This window comes from Ammospiza nelsoni, chromosome 27, assembly GCF_027579445.1.
Source record: "Ammospiza nelsoni isolate bAmmNel1 chromosome 27, bAmmNel1.pri, whole genome shotgun sequence".
NCBI lineage: Eukaryota > Metazoa > Chordata > Aves > Passeriformes > Passerellidae > Ammospiza > Ammospiza nelsoni.
Genome location: NC_080659.1, coordinates 4,521,229 through 4,536,873, shown reverse-complemented (window position 1 = coordinate 4,536,873; position 15,645 = coordinate 4,521,229). Strand labels below are relative to the sequence as shown.

At 52.0% G+C, this 15,645-nt stretch overlaps 2 protein-coding genes and 2 non-coding genes across 5 annotated transcripts; 1 reads left to right on the top strand and 3 right to left on the bottom strand.

The window, feature by feature from the left end:
* Positions 1 to 58: 58 nt before the first annotated feature.
* On the bottom strand, positions 59 to 3,902 carry NDUFS7 (NADH:ubiquinone oxidoreductase core subunit S7). The gene is made up of 8 exons (XM_059490001.1): positions 3,785 to 3,902; positions 3,546 to 3,582; positions 3,235 to 3,303; positions 2,812 to 2,926; positions 1,672 to 1,851; positions 1,546 to 1,592; positions 631 to 719; positions 59 to 240 (listed from the first exon to the last, which is right to left on the bottom strand). The coding sequence occupies exons 1-8, from the start codon at positions 3,798 to 3,800 to the stop codon at positions 143 to 145; spliced, it is 651 nt and encodes a 216-aa protein (XP_059345984.1). The 5' UTR covers positions 3,801 to 3,902; the 3' UTR covers positions 59 to 142.
* A 181-nt stretch (positions 3,903 to 4,083) lies between these two features.
* TRNAN-GUU (transfer RNA asparagine (anticodon GUU)) lies at positions 4,084 to 4,157 on the bottom strand. The gene has a single exon. It is a non-coding gene; the product is annotated as a tRNA-Asn (tRNA).
* Positions 4,158 to 4,370: 213 nt separating this feature from the next.
* On the top strand, positions 4,371 to 4,443 carry TRNAF-GAA (transfer RNA phenylalanine (anticodon GAA)). Its single transcript has one exon. It is a non-coding gene; the product is annotated as a tRNA-Phe (tRNA).
* Positions 4,444 to 4,934: 491 nt separating this feature from the next.
* Positions 4,935 to 14,736, bottom strand: PWWP3A (PWWP domain containing 3A, DNA repair factor). Of its 2 annotated transcripts, none has more exons than XM_059489660.1 (15): positions 14,706 to 14,736; positions 13,559 to 13,601; positions 12,855 to 12,950; positions 12,367 to 12,458; positions 12,203 to 12,273; positions 10,678 to 11,601; positions 10,127 to 10,240; positions 9,726 to 9,796; positions 9,209 to 9,285; positions 8,677 to 8,737; positions 8,365 to 8,440; positions 8,055 to 8,105; positions 7,487 to 7,917; positions 6,708 to 6,796; positions 4,935 to 6,425 (listed from the first exon to the last, which is right to left on the bottom strand). In XM_059489660.1, exons 3-15 carry the CDS (start codon positions 12,909 to 12,911, stop codon positions 6,350 to 6,352), a joined length of 2,190 nt encoding a protein of 729 aa, XP_059345643.1. In that variant the 5' UTR covers positions 12,912 to 12,950; positions 13,559 to 13,601; positions 14,706 to 14,736; the 3' UTR covers positions 4,935 to 6,349. The 2 variants fall into 2 exon arrangements, with proteins under 2 accessions (XP_059345643.1, XP_059345644.1); XM_059489661.1 differs by lacking the exon at positions 14,706 to 14,736 and adding an exon at positions 14,501 to 14,605.
* Positions 14,737 to 15,645: the final 909 nt, after the last annotated feature.

Genomic DNA, 15,645 nt, shown 5'->3' with positions numbered 1-15,645 from the left:
AGCCCAGTTTTTCAGCCCCTCAGACCAGAGGGGTTTATTAAAGACAGAAAAGCACCTGGACCAGGTAGAGTTTTATTGGAAGGCGTGAGAGGAGCCGGATTTGTGCGTAAATGTGAGCAGTGAGTGGGGACATAAATAAAGGCTATTTCCTGTACCAGATCTGAATCCTCTTCTCCCTCTTGATTTTCCTCTGCAACTGCAGGATCCCATAGAGCAGAGCCTCAGCTGTGGGGGGGCAACCTGAGAGAGAGAAAGGAGAGAAGGGGGAAAGGTCACAGGGCAGGTGCCTGCACAGAGCTGGAGCCAGCAGAGGTGCCAACCCCAGGACTTATCCCAAAGCTGACTCCCCTCTGGCTTTGTGTGGAGTGCAAAGAAACTAAATTGATGCTGTTTATCAGAAGATCTTAATCAAACATAGCAATTATTTAATATCAAAGTGTATCCAAACCCCCCTCTCACCCCACTGACGGTGCCACCACCATCACAATCTCCCCATCCCAAAATCTCTGGAGCTGCTGCAACAGGAAAACCTCTCAAACTGAAACAGGAAAACCTTTCAAAGCTGCACCTGAATGCAGAGAATCCCCCTCTTCTCCCTGCCCTGCTCCCAGGTGGAGCTGCCCCTTGTACCTGGCACGTAAATGTCCACGGGCACGATGCGGTCGCAGCCCCTCACCACCGAGTAGGAGTAGTGGTAGTAGCCCCCACCGTTGGCACAGCTGCAGGACAGGGACAGGGACAGGGACAGGAAGGTGAGCAGGAGGCCAAGGAAGGTGGCCCTGGGCAGGTGGGCACTGCCAGGATCAGAGCCTCCACTCCACAGCTGACACTGCCCTGCCTGGGAGGGTTTCAGATGAATCCAACCCAACTGAACTGTGCCCATGTCCCTCACAAAGCACATTCCACAGCCCTCCCTCTCTGCTACAAACCCTTCTGTTTTGCCTTCTATTTGTCCTGTTCCAGCCTGGACCGGCCACCCTCAGCCAGTGGGGACAAAAAAAAAAAAACTTGTGGGGAAAGAAAATGGTGAGAATCATGGAATTATTGAGGGTGGAAAAGACCTCTGAGACCATGGAGTCCAACTGAGCTCCTCATGGCGCAGATTCCAACTGAGTCCCCCATGAACAGATTCCAATTCAGCTCCTCCATGGAGCAGATTCCAAATTAATCCCCTCATGGAGCAGATTCCAACCAAATCCCTCCTGGAACAGATTCCAATTGAGTTCCCCCACAGAGCAGATTCCAACTGAATCCCCTATGGAGTAGACTCCAACCAAGTTTCCCCATGGAGTAGATTTCAATTGAGTTCCCCCATGGAGCAGATTCCAGCACAGCAGAAGCATTTTAACAGCCAAAAGGAAACTCTGGCATTCTGGATACACACAGGTTTGGCAGCTGCAAAGCCCCTGAATCCATCCCTGGGAGGATTCACACACAGCACTCCCAGAAGGAGCCTTTCACTGCTCTACAAGGCTTTATAAGAACTTAGAAACACAAACAAGCAAAAAAAAACCCCCACAGCACCGAGGACACGCCAGCACTCACCTCCCCATGGACACCACGTAGCGAGGCTCTGGCATCTGGTCATAGACCTGCAGAACAGGGATGTTTGGGGTGATGCCCACCTCCCCACCATGCCCAAGCTCCCCGAGCCCCCCATGCTCCCCATACCTTGCGCAGGGCCGGGGCCATTTTGTTGGTGAGGGTCCCTGCCACGATCATGACGTCGGCCTGGCGGGGGCTGGCCCGGAACACGACCCCGAAGCGATCCATGTCGTAGCGAGGGGCGGCCATGTGCATCATCTCCACAGCACAGCACGCCAGCCCGAAGGTCATGGGCCACAGGGAGCTCTGTGGGGACAGCCAGGGGCTCAGGGACAGCCAGGGGGACACACACAGAGGGAGAGTTTGGGGTACAGGGAGCACGGCGTTGGGGGAGTGGGTACAGGGAGAGCTGCGGGGCTGATCCCCTGACACTGCTGAGGCCACCTCAGAGCCACCAGGGACAGCTCAGAGCCCAGTGGGGACAGCTCAGAGCCACCCAGGGACAGCAGAGAGGGACAGCTCAGAGGGACAGCAGAAAGGGACAGCTCAGAGCTCTATGGGGACAGCTCAGAGCCACCCAGGGACAGCTCAGAGCTCTATGGGGACAGCTCAGAGCCACCCAGGGACAGCGGTGTCCCAGCTCAGGGACAGCAGAGAGGGACAGCTCAGAACCACCCAGAGACAGCAGAGAGGGGACAGCTCAAAGCCCAATGGGGACAGCTCAGAGCCACCCAGGGACAGCAGAAAGGGACAGTTCAGAGCCCCATGGGGACAGCTCAGAGCCACCAGGGACAGCAGAGAGGGACAGCTCAGAGCCACCCACAGAGAGCAGAGAAGGGATAGCTCACAGCCCCATGGGGACAGTGGTGTCCCAGCTCAGGGACAGTAGAGAAGGGACAGCTCAGAGCCCTATGGGGACAGCAGAGAGAGACAGCTCAGAGCCCCACGGGGACAGTGGTGGCCAGATAAGGACCAGCCCAGCTAAGGCACAGCACAGCACACCCAGAGCACTGTCACTTGTGTCACCCTTCCCCACAGGGCAGGGACAACTCAGAAGTGCCTTTTCCTGGTGACCAAAGGGCAGTTCCAGACCCCCCCCACACACCCTCAGCCCATGTGCCACACTGTCACTGGACCCCAGTGTCACCCTCTGGCCACAGAACTCGGCTAAGGCAGCTCTGAGCCTATTTTTATCCCAAGCAGGAGGTGCCTCTGGTGTCACCCTCTGTCCCTGGGTGCCAGGGAGCCTGGTGCCACAGGACTCACCCGCCGTGCCCAGTTGACCAGGTCATCGAGCTTGGCAATGACGTACTCGCCACGGCTGCTGGGGACGTAGGATTTCCTCTGGACAACAGCAGAGCTCTTCTGGACCTGGACAGAGCTGAAAGGAGCCATCACCCTCCAGTTATTTCCTTGCAGAATCAGCATTTAGCCCTCCACGGGGCTGTGACTCCCTGAGGAATGACAGTGGCACCCCTCTGTTTGGAGCAGAGTGGGATCTGTGGGTTTGGTGCTGGGGCAGAGCCCCTCAGCCACACCCCAACCACAGAGAGCCCCTGGCTGCCCCTCCCCGGGGCTCCAGAGCTGCCAGAACCCCCCGGATTTTAGCACAGGAGGCGTCACTGGGACCCCCACCCGGGAATGGTGGCACAAGCGGCTGTTCCCTGTCCCCAGGGCAGGAATTGTCACCTGTCAGCGCGATCGGCCGCCGGCGTCTGATGGAGCTGCTGGGCGAGCACGGGACTCACAGAGCCGGGCCTGGGGACAGAAAGGACCCGCACAGGGTGAGGGGTGACAGAGCCCCCGCAGGAGCCGGTGCTCCACAAACCCAGCGGGGAAGGAGCCCCCCAGTGACCCCCAAACTCGGGGAGCCGTTCAGCCGCGGCTCCGGGGTCCCCCCGGTGCCCCATCACCGCCAGCCCCGGGGCCAGCGCTGTCCCCGCCAGGCCCTCCCAGCCCCCGGGGTCCCACCGCCCCGGTGCCCCCAGCCCCGGGCTCACCGCCAGCCCAGCACTCCGTGCGCGGGGAGCCGGAGACCTGCAAGGGAGAACGGGAGAGCTCAGCCCGGCTGTGGGCCACGGCAGGGCCTGGCGTCCCCTCAGGATTCCCTCCCTGTCACTCCCTCAGCGGAGGGCCGGGCTTGTCTCAGTGCACACACCGCTCCCGGTCCCCCATCCCCACGCCCGTCCCCATCCCTGTTCTCGTCCCCATGCCCGTTCCCGTTCCCGGCCCCGCTCACGGCCCAGCGCCGCCATCTCTCCGCAGCCCTTCAGGCAACCTCTGCGCGCGGTGCACCCGCTAGAGGGCCCGGCGCGAAACCGCCTCAGCGCTCCGGCGGGAAACGCGTCCCGGGACAGGAGTTCCGCAGGCACCCTCCGCCTCCGCCGCGGTCCACGGTAAAACGATCCCAAAACGATCCGAAAGCGACCCCAAAACGATCCCGGCGGGCGGGGCCGCGCCGAAACCACCGCAGGACTCGGAGGAAGGGCCGGTCCTGGAGCTGCGGAGCCGCGGTCGCGCAAGAAAATAAGGAGCGACCGTCCCTGGGTGGGCTCGAACCACCAACCTTTCGGTTAACAGCCGAACGCGCTAACCGATTGCGCCACAGAGACCGCGCTGCCGCCGCCCTCCCCCTGGCACCGTGTCCCGGCTGTCCCTTGTCCCACATCCCGCGCTCGTCTCCTGTCTGTCCCGTGCCCGGTGCCCATGTCCAACATCCCGCCTGCCCCGTGTCCCCCATCCCGCCCCTCTGTCCCCTCGTGTCACCCCGCCCAGCGCGGCGCCACCGGCGGTGACAGGTGGGGGGGGCGGAGCGCTATCAGGCAGCCGAAATAGCTCAGTTGGGAGAGCGTTAGACTGAAGATCTAAAGGTCCCTGGTTCGATCCCGGGTTTCGGCAAAAGTTTTTTTTCCTCCGGGGATTTGGGTTGCAAACGCGCTGTTTTCACCCCAAAACACCCCCGAGGCTTCGGAGCTCGTTATCCCCTCCCCAGACTCTGGACTTGATTGTTTTAATATCCTGGGAAACACACACACAACAGGGAGAGGCAAAGGACTGCGGGCTGTAACACTGGATTAATGATAAATAATTTTAAATAAATATGAATTAATAATAAATATGAGTTGATTATCTTACATTGAGGAGGCAGCTGAGGGAACATGGATTAATTAACACTGGACAATTACAAGCAGAGGTAGTGTGTGTCGGCCTATTTTAAATAAAACACAAAACCAAAACCCAGTGAGTTCATTTCCCAGTGATTAATAATGTGAGACTGAGACGGTTTTTATGCATCAGATAAAGCTGTAAGATCCCACATTCACCTGCTGTAACACTGGGGTGGAAGCACCACCCAGCACAGATTAAAATAATCAAACAAAAGCAGCAAATGTTGATGAATCACTTCATCCCACTTTATTGATCCACATGATTGATACATGGTGAGACTGAGCCCGGTGCCCAGTCCCAGCGAGTGACCGGTGGGGCAGCACTGCACGGGGGTGGCACAAGCTCAGGATGATCCCTGGCAGTGCCCAAGGCCAGGCTGGAGCACCCAGGGGACAGTGGGAGGTGTCCCTGCCCATGGCTGCCCTTCAAGGTCCATTCCACCCCAAACCATTCCAGGATTCCACAGCTGCAGGGAAGGTGAGGTCTGGAGCACAATCCTTGCAGAACTCGAGGAGTTTTGATGGAAAAGGGACCACAGGGTTCATGGAAAGGAGGGGGAAGTTGACCCCCCCCCCAATTCCAAATCACCCCAGAGCACTGGGATGAGGGGCAGGCAGTCCCTCCCCTTTCCATCTCCAAAGGGAAAGTGCCACTCACAGATCTGAGTTAACTCCATCATTAATTTTTTATCTTAACCCACAAAATTCATTATCCCTCCTCACAGGCTTTAATAAAACCCTCACACTTCCTGGCCTGTCCCTATAATTGAAGTACTTGAGATAATGGGAATAAGGATTCCATGGAAAAACTCATTAGAGAGCACAGAGCAATTAAAAGTGTAATTAAAATATATTCAGATAATTACTACAGCCAGGATAGACATCTGGATCCCAATTTCAACTTCTTCATTTCAAATCATCTTGGGTTTTACTGGACAAGCAAGGAGATCATATTTCATTATCACAGAAAAACCCTAATCAGGGGGTTTTATGTATCATTTATCATTATTCATCATTAATTAGTTCTTGGTGACACTGCTTCCATGTGCCACAGCTCCAACAACGATGAGCAGGGACCTGGGCAGGATTAAATTGGGATTTTAGATGAGAAAAAGACAATTAAAAGCCTCCCAAAATTCACAGCCTCACAAGAGGCAATAAACTGGTTCAGTGAGAGGAAAAGGGAATGTTTTTGTTTGAGCAAACCTGGATTCCTTCCCCATGGAATTTTACTTGTGAGGACAAAACAAGAACCCAAGTGTTTGTGATCCAGCTGGCAGCTCTGGGCACCAATCTGATTTCCCTGCCAGGAACCCCCTGGATTTATCAGGAGCAGGGAGGCCACAAAACAGGACAAGGTCCATTCCCAAGTTGGGTGTTTGGCTGAAAGAATCCACGTGGAAGTTGGTGGAGCAGCAGAAGCTCTGCACAGCCCTGGGGGGTCTCTGGCAGCCCCCCAGGAGGGCACTGATGGATGAGGATCCACTGGATCCTGAACACAGCGAGGCCATGAAGCAGCAAGAGCTGGGAGCAGAGGATTTGGGAATATACACACAGACTTTCCAAAGAATGCCACGTTTTATACAAATCACCAATGGTTTACACCTGGTGGCCCCCAGGACAGCCCTGGCCACTCCTCAGCTCTCTGCAGGCTCTGGCTCAGTCTTGAGCTTTTTGCTTCCCAGGACTTGTTCATCAAACAATTCTCTCTCTCTGGAAAGAAAAATAGAAAAGGTTTTAAGTTAAAATAGGATATTATTGTCCAGATTACATCACCTGGACAAATTAAATTTGCAGGGTTGGAGTAGCTTAGCTGGGACATTTTTCACATTTTGTCCCTCAAAGGAGGAGGACGCTGAGCTCTCCTGCCCTCACCTGAAACCTTTTCTGTATCCAACAAGAAAGCAGTAAAAACCCTTGGAAAATCCTGGAACCTTTTCTGTATCCAACAATAAAGGAGTAAAAACCCTTGGAAAATCCTGAAAACAAATCTACCTTTTGCTCACAGGTGGTCCTTTAATGTATTTCTCTTCTGCCTTCTCATAATCAATGTCATCCACAGCAGCAATGGCACAGATGATGGCCTAGAAAAATATTGAATAATTTATAATAATAATCAATAAGCAAAATTAAACCACAGCCAGGGATTTGAAACTGCCTCAGCTGAGCACGTTTTGAGAAAAGGGCTCCTCAATAACTTAGAAAACCTGGATGAAACCTCTCACTGAATGCCTGAAATTCTTAAATAAAAAATATAAAATTGTTCTGTATCATCCCCTGGGGGGTATTTTTATCCCCAGATGAAAATATTGTTCACAGTAATTTTGTTTCTACACGAGTTAATGTTCTCCTGGGAAAATTCCTGGGAAGAACACAAAGTATCCACAACAACTGTGAAACAGGCAACACACCACCCCCCACCTCAACACTCACAAAGGAACAAGAAAACCCTGAGAAATTGCCAAATTAAATTTAAAAAAAAAAACAAAAAAAAGCTTTGAGGCATTTCAGAGGTAATTAAAATATATCAGAAAACTATCAGTTTGCTTTTAAAAACAACAATCTACCTGAAGCTTCTCTTTTCTGTGCTTAAAAACCAGCATTTGAGTGAGTCAGGCTATAGGCAGGGGTGAATATTCCTGCCTGGCTCAGCTTTGGGAACTCTCCCCACATCATTCCATAGGAACCACACCACAACAAAGGAATAAACCATGGGAATTAGTGTCATTTATCACTCCCCAGTTCATTTCTCCTCCTGTTTCAGGCTCCCTCACCTCAGGTAAAAGCACATCTGAGATGAATCTGATGCCATCCCCCAGGATCTGGTGCAGGTTCTTGGTGTCCATCTCCCTGTAGACCTCCTTCAGGTACCCAACCACCAGGTCCAGCTGCTCCTCATCCTCCAGGTAAGTCTCCACACAGGTAATGTAGCGGCTGGAATTCAGGAATTTCTTCAGCCAGCGCGATTGTTTCCCACTTTTCAAGATCCCCAGGAGATGCTCTTCAGCCCCTTTGCTCTTCACTATGAACTCCACCAGCTTCTTGTTCTCCCTGTCCCTGGCAGCTCTGGTCCTGTCAGGGAGCAGTTTCCTGGGGGGTTTCTGTGGGGAGGTGTCTGAGGAAGACTCTCCAGCCCCTTCCTCCCCTGTGTTTGGGAATGCCATCTGCACCACACTCTGGTAGCCCTCTTTCCTCACTGGGTAGCCTGAAAGAGGAAACCATAAGAATTTATATTTAAATGAGTTTTCAAAATTACACAGGGTTTTCATAGCCATATCAATAGAAAATAAGGAATTTTATTGCTGAGAGGAGTTTTTTTCCCAAAGGAATGGATTCACTTACTGATATCAGCAGCAAAATACTCCAGGAAGGACCCAGTGAAAGAACGACAGCCTAAAAACCCAAAACAGGGGCAGAGATCAGTTCCACTCACCCAGAAATCAAAACCTGGGGTTCCCTTTTCCTGGTGGATCTCAGGATGAGATCCCAGAGAAGCTGGGAGTGCCCAAATCCAGGCTGGACAGGGCTTGGAGCACCCTGGGATGGTGGAAGGTGTCCCTGCCATGGCAGGAGGAGACTGGATGGGGTTGAAGGTTCTTCCCACCCAAACCATCCTGGATTTGGTGATTCCATGGCCACTGCCCCTCCTCACCCACTCGGATCCGATAGTCCTGGATCAGCTGGAGGCACCACTCGATTTCCCTGCAGTAATTCTCCTTGGCTCGTTCCTGCAAAACAAGGAGGAGTTTCTGTCCCAAATCCAGCAGCTCTCCAAGAGTTTCAGCAGGGGACAGAAAAGGTCCATGACAATTTTTTCCTCACAGTAAAACAGCTCCTGGAAGAGTTGTCACAGAGATGAGAGTGGCTTTGAGGGGGTTAAACTCCACATTCCCCCCTGGCCATTTATATCCTGAATTTCTGTATTTGCCCAAACCCTGCAGTTCCACATCTCTGGGATACTCACAATGAGCTCCTGCTTCTCCTCACAGTCAAAGTGCTTCAGGCTCTTCAGAGACACTGAGAAACTTTTAAAGAAACAAAGTCAGAGGTGCAGCTCAACTGCCCCACTTCCCTATTTATTTACTGCAGTTCTGCCTCTCCCTGAAAATCCCATTTCCCAAGGAATTTAGGAGCACAAATTTTAATGGTTTTTGCTTCCAGAGCAAGTTAAAAGTATGGAATCTTCTAACAAATGAGAAGTACCTGGTTTAGAGAAAAGTTAAAGGCAGCTCAGTGTTTCCAGAAAGTTTTTGGAAAGTTTTCTGCATTCCAGGGATTTTTGTTTTGTTTTGTTTTTTTTTTTTTTTTTTTTTGTTTTCAACTCCTCAGCTCTTCCCAGGGACAGGGAGCTGCCTCAACCTGCAGCATGACAAAGCACCTCCAACCCTCACCTGGTCCAGCCCCTCCCTCCCAGATCAACCTGGAGAGGTCTGTCCTCACCCTGCACCGGGAATATCAGACTGGAAATTCAGGATGAGATGGAAATAAACATTTACCCTTTTTTCTTCTCGTTTGTGGTGCCATCTATGAAGAGCACACAGGCCCTCCGGTGCTTCCTCTTCACTGCTTTCACCTGGAGAGAGGATAAAGCCTCAAAAATCCTGATCTTGACAAAGCAGGGATATTTTCCTGTGGATATCACCCACTACAACCCACACTTAAATTTCTTTTTGCTGTAACTTGCCTTTATTACACAACTATGAAAAACTCAAGAGGAAGCAGCAATCAGTTCCTCAAAGGGAACATTTTTAGTACACAAAGGGCCTCCCCTTTCTTTTGCAAATTGGGAACAAAGTTCTGCTCCATGACAAAGGAACTGGGATAATCCTGTGCTCTGCACAAACAGCTGTGAAGTGACCACATTTTGAGTGCTTTTAGCATAAATTTACGTCTATCAATTTTGAAATGCTTCTAGTGGAAGGTTTTTAACATTGTCAGGGAAGGCAAAAGTCACTCCAGAGCTGGGAGTTGCTCCTTATCAGCAGGATATGAGGAAGCAGGAGCTGCTCTTACCACGGCTGGCCAGTAGGGATAGCGCCGCAGCTTGCACCACACCAACATCCCTTCCTCGAAGAATTTGGGTTCTGGGGTGAAAAAGAGGGGAAATTTTCCTTAAAAACAATAAAACAAAACAGGTGCTGCCCCTCTCTTCTTCTCCTCCAGGAGTTTCTCTTCAGTGCTTTTACAGTGACCCCAAAATGCAGCACAGAGTCCCGAAATGAAACCCAGCAACTTCAATGCCAGGCCCTTGTCCAGTTTCAAGGATTTTTTCATTTAATTCTGCAGCAAAATGCTCAGGAAATGCATTTTATCCCAAGCCTGGACACAGCTGGATCCCCTCCTGGAATCCCCAGGGATTTCAGGACTGAAGCTCCCCCAGCAGGAAGAGCCTCAGCCCTGTGCTGATGTCTCACCTCGATGGGACAGAACACTGGGGAAATTTTCCTCCTCTTCATCGGCCAGAGGTGAGAGTGGAGGGAGGCTCTCCGAGGAAACTCTCCTGGAAGACATCCCAGAGGCTTCCAGCCCTGCCAACAGCACCAGGATCCAGGGATTAGGACAGGATCAGCTTCAGAGCAGGTGAGACACACCTGAGTGTGACCCAGAGGGGACCTGACACACCTGCACACTTTAATTAGGGAATCTTAATTCCCTGATCATGGGGATAAAAGGGGAAAAAAAATGGGGCTGGTCTCAGGACCTCATTCAGAAACACTTAATCTCAATTTATCAGAGAGCAGTAAGGGAAAACAAGTGTGAGCTAAAAAACCACCCCAGTTTTCCATGGAAAACCCAACCACCACCCAAGGCCTCCCCAGCTCTGAATGGTTTCCATTTCTGCTCCCCAGGAATGGAAACCAAAAGGAATTAAATCAGCAATTCAAGAGCCACTCCCCAAAAACAAAGCAACATTCCAAGGTCCCACATGGGATGAAGGTTTCCCTTCCCCAAGGGATTTGCCCACCTTCATCTTCCTCAGAGTCAGGGGCTTTATTCCCAGGCAGGTGTGAGGGATCCTGGTTTTCCTGCTCCTGGGGCTGAGGGAAGGCACCAGAAGGTCCAGGTGAGGATCCAGGGTGGTTCCTGCATTTCCTGTCTGCCCCATCCGGGTGTTTTCCACCCTCTGCCTCTCTCCTCCCATCCAGCTGCTTTGCCAGGCTCTCACTCTCACTGCTGATGCTTTTCTCCAACTCATCCGAGGCAGTTTCACTGCAGGAATCCAGGAATGCTCTCCCAGGCCGAGCTCCTTTCTTTCTGGAAGGTTCCACAGTGCCAGATCTAGAGGGGACAGAGGGAGACCCCTCCTCAGGAGCCACCTGTGCTTGATCCTGGGGGGAATCATCCCTCCATCTTCTTTTCCTTCCTTGCTGATTTTTTCCAACCTCTGCCTTACAGGAGACTCCATTCCCCATTTTGGGCTGCATTTTTCTCTGTCTGGGTGACGATTTTGGTTCTGCTTTTTTGCAGTTGTGACCATCAGGGGCTGGTGCCACACTCGAGTCCCTGGCACCACACCTGGCAGGGTTTGTGCCACCCCCACGTGCCCTGGCAGGGCTTGTGCCACCTCCAGGTGCTTTCCCACTCCTCCCTGGAGCCACAGAACCTCCCTGGCTGCGTGCTTTGGGATCATCCTTCATCCCAGAGTTATTCTGAGCTTTCCTTTTCCTCTTGGCAGCCTCAGGTTCTGATTTTTTCGAGCGAGAGCGCAGTGAGAAGCTGTGGGAGGGGGTGGGTGGGGCAGATTTCTCCCGGGAAAATTCAGGATTTGGTCCTTCTGCAGGTGGCATTTGAGTGCTGGAGTCAGTCTCATGGAGAATATCCAGGGCAATTTTAAGGGAACAGCGATATTGGAGCTCCTCCACGGCCTCACTCATGGTTTTCTTTTGCTCTGATGAGGAAAAATATTCAATAAATGAAATTATCATCATTATTCCAGCATAAATGTTACTCCTAGTATTTGTTTTAAGGTGAATTTTTTACTACTGAAACCATCCACAGTTCCCAAGGCAAAGGATGGAGACACACAAAGACCAAGCTGGAAGTGCCTCATTTTGAGGGAAACTCACATTTCTTCAGCATCCCTCCAACAAATCACCCCAGGGAAGAGGAAAATGATGAATTTTTAACTTATTTTCCAACTTTATGGAAAAAGGAAAAGAAAATAAGTGAAATATACAAGTTTCATTCCCCCAGGCTGAGTTTCTGTGGGGGATTTTACACCCAGAAAAGACACAAAGCAGCACATTTGGGGCTGAGTTTTTAGAGGTATTTTTCACCCAAAAAAGACACAAAGTAGCACATTTGGGGCTGAGTTTTTAGAGGTACTTTACACCCAAAAAAGACACAAAGTAGCACATTTGGGGCTGAGTTTTTAGAGGTATTTTTCACCCAGAAAAGACACAAAGCAGCACATTTGGGGCTGAGTTTTTAGAGGTATTTTACACCCAGAAAAGACACACAGCAGCACATTTGGGCCCCTCCTTCCTCACCCAGGGTGGAGGCGATGGCCTTGATCCTCTCCTCTGTCAGGGGAACCACGTTTGCAGAGCTCACACTGACCCTGGAACACAAAAAGATAAAAGGATTCCTTTCTTCCCCTTACGTTTTTAACCTCCAAGAATGCAAAGGTGTGATAGGAACAAGGATACTCAACTGCTTCTCCAAGCCAAGGATTTCAGCTTTAAATCCCATCCTTTTTGTGGTGGCAACAGGACTGCTCCCAGCAACTCCAGGTTTGCACAAAACCTGCAATAAAAGCGAGAAATCTCCCTTGAAAATCCTGACCAACAGCAAAACGTTTATCCAAGAGCAGCTTGACAGTGCCTGGGAGCAGCCTTAGGATCGTGGAACGATAAAATCCCAGCATGGATTGGGTGGGAAGGGACCTTAAATCCCATTTCATCCCTCACTGTCCCAGGCTGCTCTGGAAATCCATCCCAGGGTGGAATTTTTTCCCCAATGCCCCATCCAACCCTGCCCTCTGGCAATGAGAAGTTATTCCCCATGGCTCCAGGCCCTCTCCATTTTTCCTCTTGGCATCTCCACAGCTCAGACAAGCTCAGACACGTTTGCTGAGACCTCTCCCTTCCTTCCTGCTGTGCTCCAAGCAACCTCCACAAACATTTCCTCGTTCCTCCTCACCTTGGCTGGCCACAGACGCCTCTTCCACTTGCAGAGAATGAACTCTTGGTCAGTCATGGCTGAGCTTCACGTGGAAAAGGGCAATGCCAGGGTGTTCTGAGGGGAAAAAAAGGGAATAAAGGAGTCACCCACCTTTTTCCATTGTAGTCTTTGTTTTTTGAAGGAAATACAGGATTTAATCAAACATATTACTACAGTTATTATTGTTACCAGTGAAGGGATCACTGCACTTATATCACCCTACAGCTTCTCCAATATTATATCTTAAATTCCTTTTTTCTGTAGAAGCTGTGGCTGCCTCATCCCTGGAAATATCCAAGGCCAGGTTGGACAAGTTTTGGAGCAACCAGGGACAGTGGAAGGAATGGGACTGGATGAGCTTCAGGTCCTTCCAACCCAAACGATCCCAGGATTCAAGAATTCCATAATTCCAGGAGCACAAGTGGCTCTCACTTTGTGAGGAAAACACTATCAGCAATTACACAATGCAGCCATAGGCCTGCTCAATCCACAGCTTCCTGCGACCAAACCCTAAAAACAGGGAACTACACCCTCAAAATAACTCTCTGGATATTTTACACGTCGTTTGATGCCAATTTTTACAGACGATTTGCAACAGAAACCCGCGCAGAGCAGCCTCAGACCCCTCAGGGCTTCCTCAAGGGCTTTAAAAAACCACATACTAAAGATCTTCCTGTACTTACAAGCTCCAGGTGCTGGGATGGCCGCGGCTCCGGGATCGCGGCCCTGCGGAGGGAAAGGAGGAGGGAGGGAAGGAGAGAGGGACGAGGGGCCGTTAGCGGAGCTCGGAACGGCGGGACCGGCGCGGGGCCCCCGTGAGGCGGCGCGGGCACAGCGGGAACCGCCCGGCCCCAAAAACCCACGTGAGGGGAGGGACGGGACCGCACGAACCCCGCCGGCACCGTGAGGGGAGGGACGGGGCCGCACGAACCCCCCGGTACCGTGAGGGGAGGGACGGCACCGCACAAACACCCCGGTACCGTGAGGGGAGGGACGGCACCGCACAAACACCCCCGGTACCGTGAGGGGAGGGACGGCACCGCACAAACACCCCCGGTACCGTGAGGGGAGGGACGGCACCGCACAAACACCCCCGGTACCGTGAGGGGAGGGACGGGGCCGCACGAACCCTCCCGGTACCGTGAGGGGAGGGACGGGGCCGCACGAACCCTCCCCGGTACCGTGAGGGGAGGGACGGCGCCGCACAAACACCCCCGGTACCGTGAGGGGAGGGACGAGACCCTTCCCCAAACCGCCCTCGCTGAGGGGAGAGACCCCAGAGTCCCGCACTCGGTGAGGGACAGGACAGGACCCCCAAAGCCGAATCGGTGAGGGGAGGGACGGGACGGGACCCCCCGTACAGAGCTCCCTCCATTAGGGACGGGACCCCAAACCCCCCTCCGGGAGGGATGGAACGGTCCAAGCGCTCTGTGAGGGGAGTGACGGGACCACCCCAAAATGCCTCGGGGAGGGGAGGGACGGGACCCCCTCAAAAATGCCTCGGTGAGGGACAGGAGCCCCCAAAAACGCCTCGGGGAGGGGAAGAACAGCACCCCCAAAACACCGCGGTGAGGGGGAGCACGGGACCCCTCAACACCCTCCCTTCACAGGGGTCACCCCACAACCTTCCCTGCTGAGGGCAACAACGGGACCCCAAAACGCCTCGGGGAAGGGAGGGACAGGGCTCCCCGCTTCGCCCGGTCAGAGGACGGGCGAGACTCCCAAACACAAGCCCGGTGCCGGTGATGGCCCCCAGACCCGCGTCTCACCCCCAGATCCCGCTTTAAGGCCCGGGGGGCTTGGGAGTTGGGGGGGAGGGGGCTCAGTTACCGTGCGCGCTCCCGACAACACCGCCCTCCACAGGAGGGTCTGCGCACGCGCCGCGCGCGCCGCCCGGCACCGCCCCCCCGACCAATCAGCGAGCGCCGCTTGGCGCCCCGCCCTCCTCGCCGAGGCCAAAACACGAGGCTCATCCAATCAGAGTGCGCGCTGCTGCCTTAGCCACGCCTACCCATCTTCTATTGGCCAGTTGGGCGGAAGCCGCTCCTAATCTGGGGAGGGCGGCATGGCAACGGAGAGAGTGACGTCATAGGCAGGAACTGTGACGTCATATGATGGTTTGGGCTGGAGCTGCGAGCCCGACCATTGGCAGGGACAGTGTTGTGAAAAATGCGTATTTTATATTGGCTTTTAGCAAATATTAAAGTGAATATTATACGTGTTATGTTAGGGTTATGCTGTATTAATTTATGTATTAAATTATGCTGTATTAATTATTTAAGTAGTGTGTTAAATATAGTTTTAGGTTATAACATAATGTTAAAATAGAAACTGTGTATGTGGGATTTTTTTTTTAAGAAAGGAATGAGGTACTCACAGCAGATAGCAGCCAATCAGTTGTTTTGAAAATTTTAAAAGTTTAATAGTAATGAAATGGTTATAAAAATAGCAATATAATTAAGAGTAATAATAATTTGGACAATTTGGATTAGGACAATATGAGACAATAAGAAGAAAGAGTTATGGATGTCTGGGTAGCTCTTTCTGGGTAAAATAAGCCCGAAAAAAGACACAGTTAACAGAGGATTAACCCTTAAAAACAATATGTTGCATATTCATATATCTCATACATGATGCATAAATTCCATTCAAACACAGGATTCTGTCTGGTCAGTGTCAACTTCTTCCTCTGAATCCTGAGGTGTCTTCATGGCTGAGCAAGGCAGGAATAAGTTAATTTTTTCTGATAATGGGGCAATAAATTCTTTTT

Coding starts and splice junctions, on each gene's coding strand:
- NDUFS7 (XM_059490001.1), bottom strand. Junction 3,304..3,545: donor CACGGAGTGCTGGGCTGGCG/GTGAGCCCGGGG, acceptor TTCTGTCCCCAG/GCCCGGCTCTGTGAGTCCCG. Junction 1,593..1,671: donor TGGCCCCGGCCCTGCGCAAG/GTATGGGGAGCA, acceptor CCTGTTCTGCAG/GTCTATGACCAGATGCCAGA.
- PWWP3A (XM_059489660.1), bottom strand. CDS start 12,911: ATGACTGACCAAGAGTTCATTCTCTGCAAGTGGAAGAGGCGTCTGTGG. Junction 11,602..12,202: donor GGCCATCGCCTCCACCCTGG/GTGAGGAAGGAG, acceptor TTTCCTCATCAG/AGCAAAAGAAAACCATGAGT. Junction 9,286..9,725: donor ATCCCTACTGGCCAGCCGTG/GTAAGAGCAGCT, acceptor TCCTCTCTCCAG/GTGAAAGCAGTGAAGAGGAA.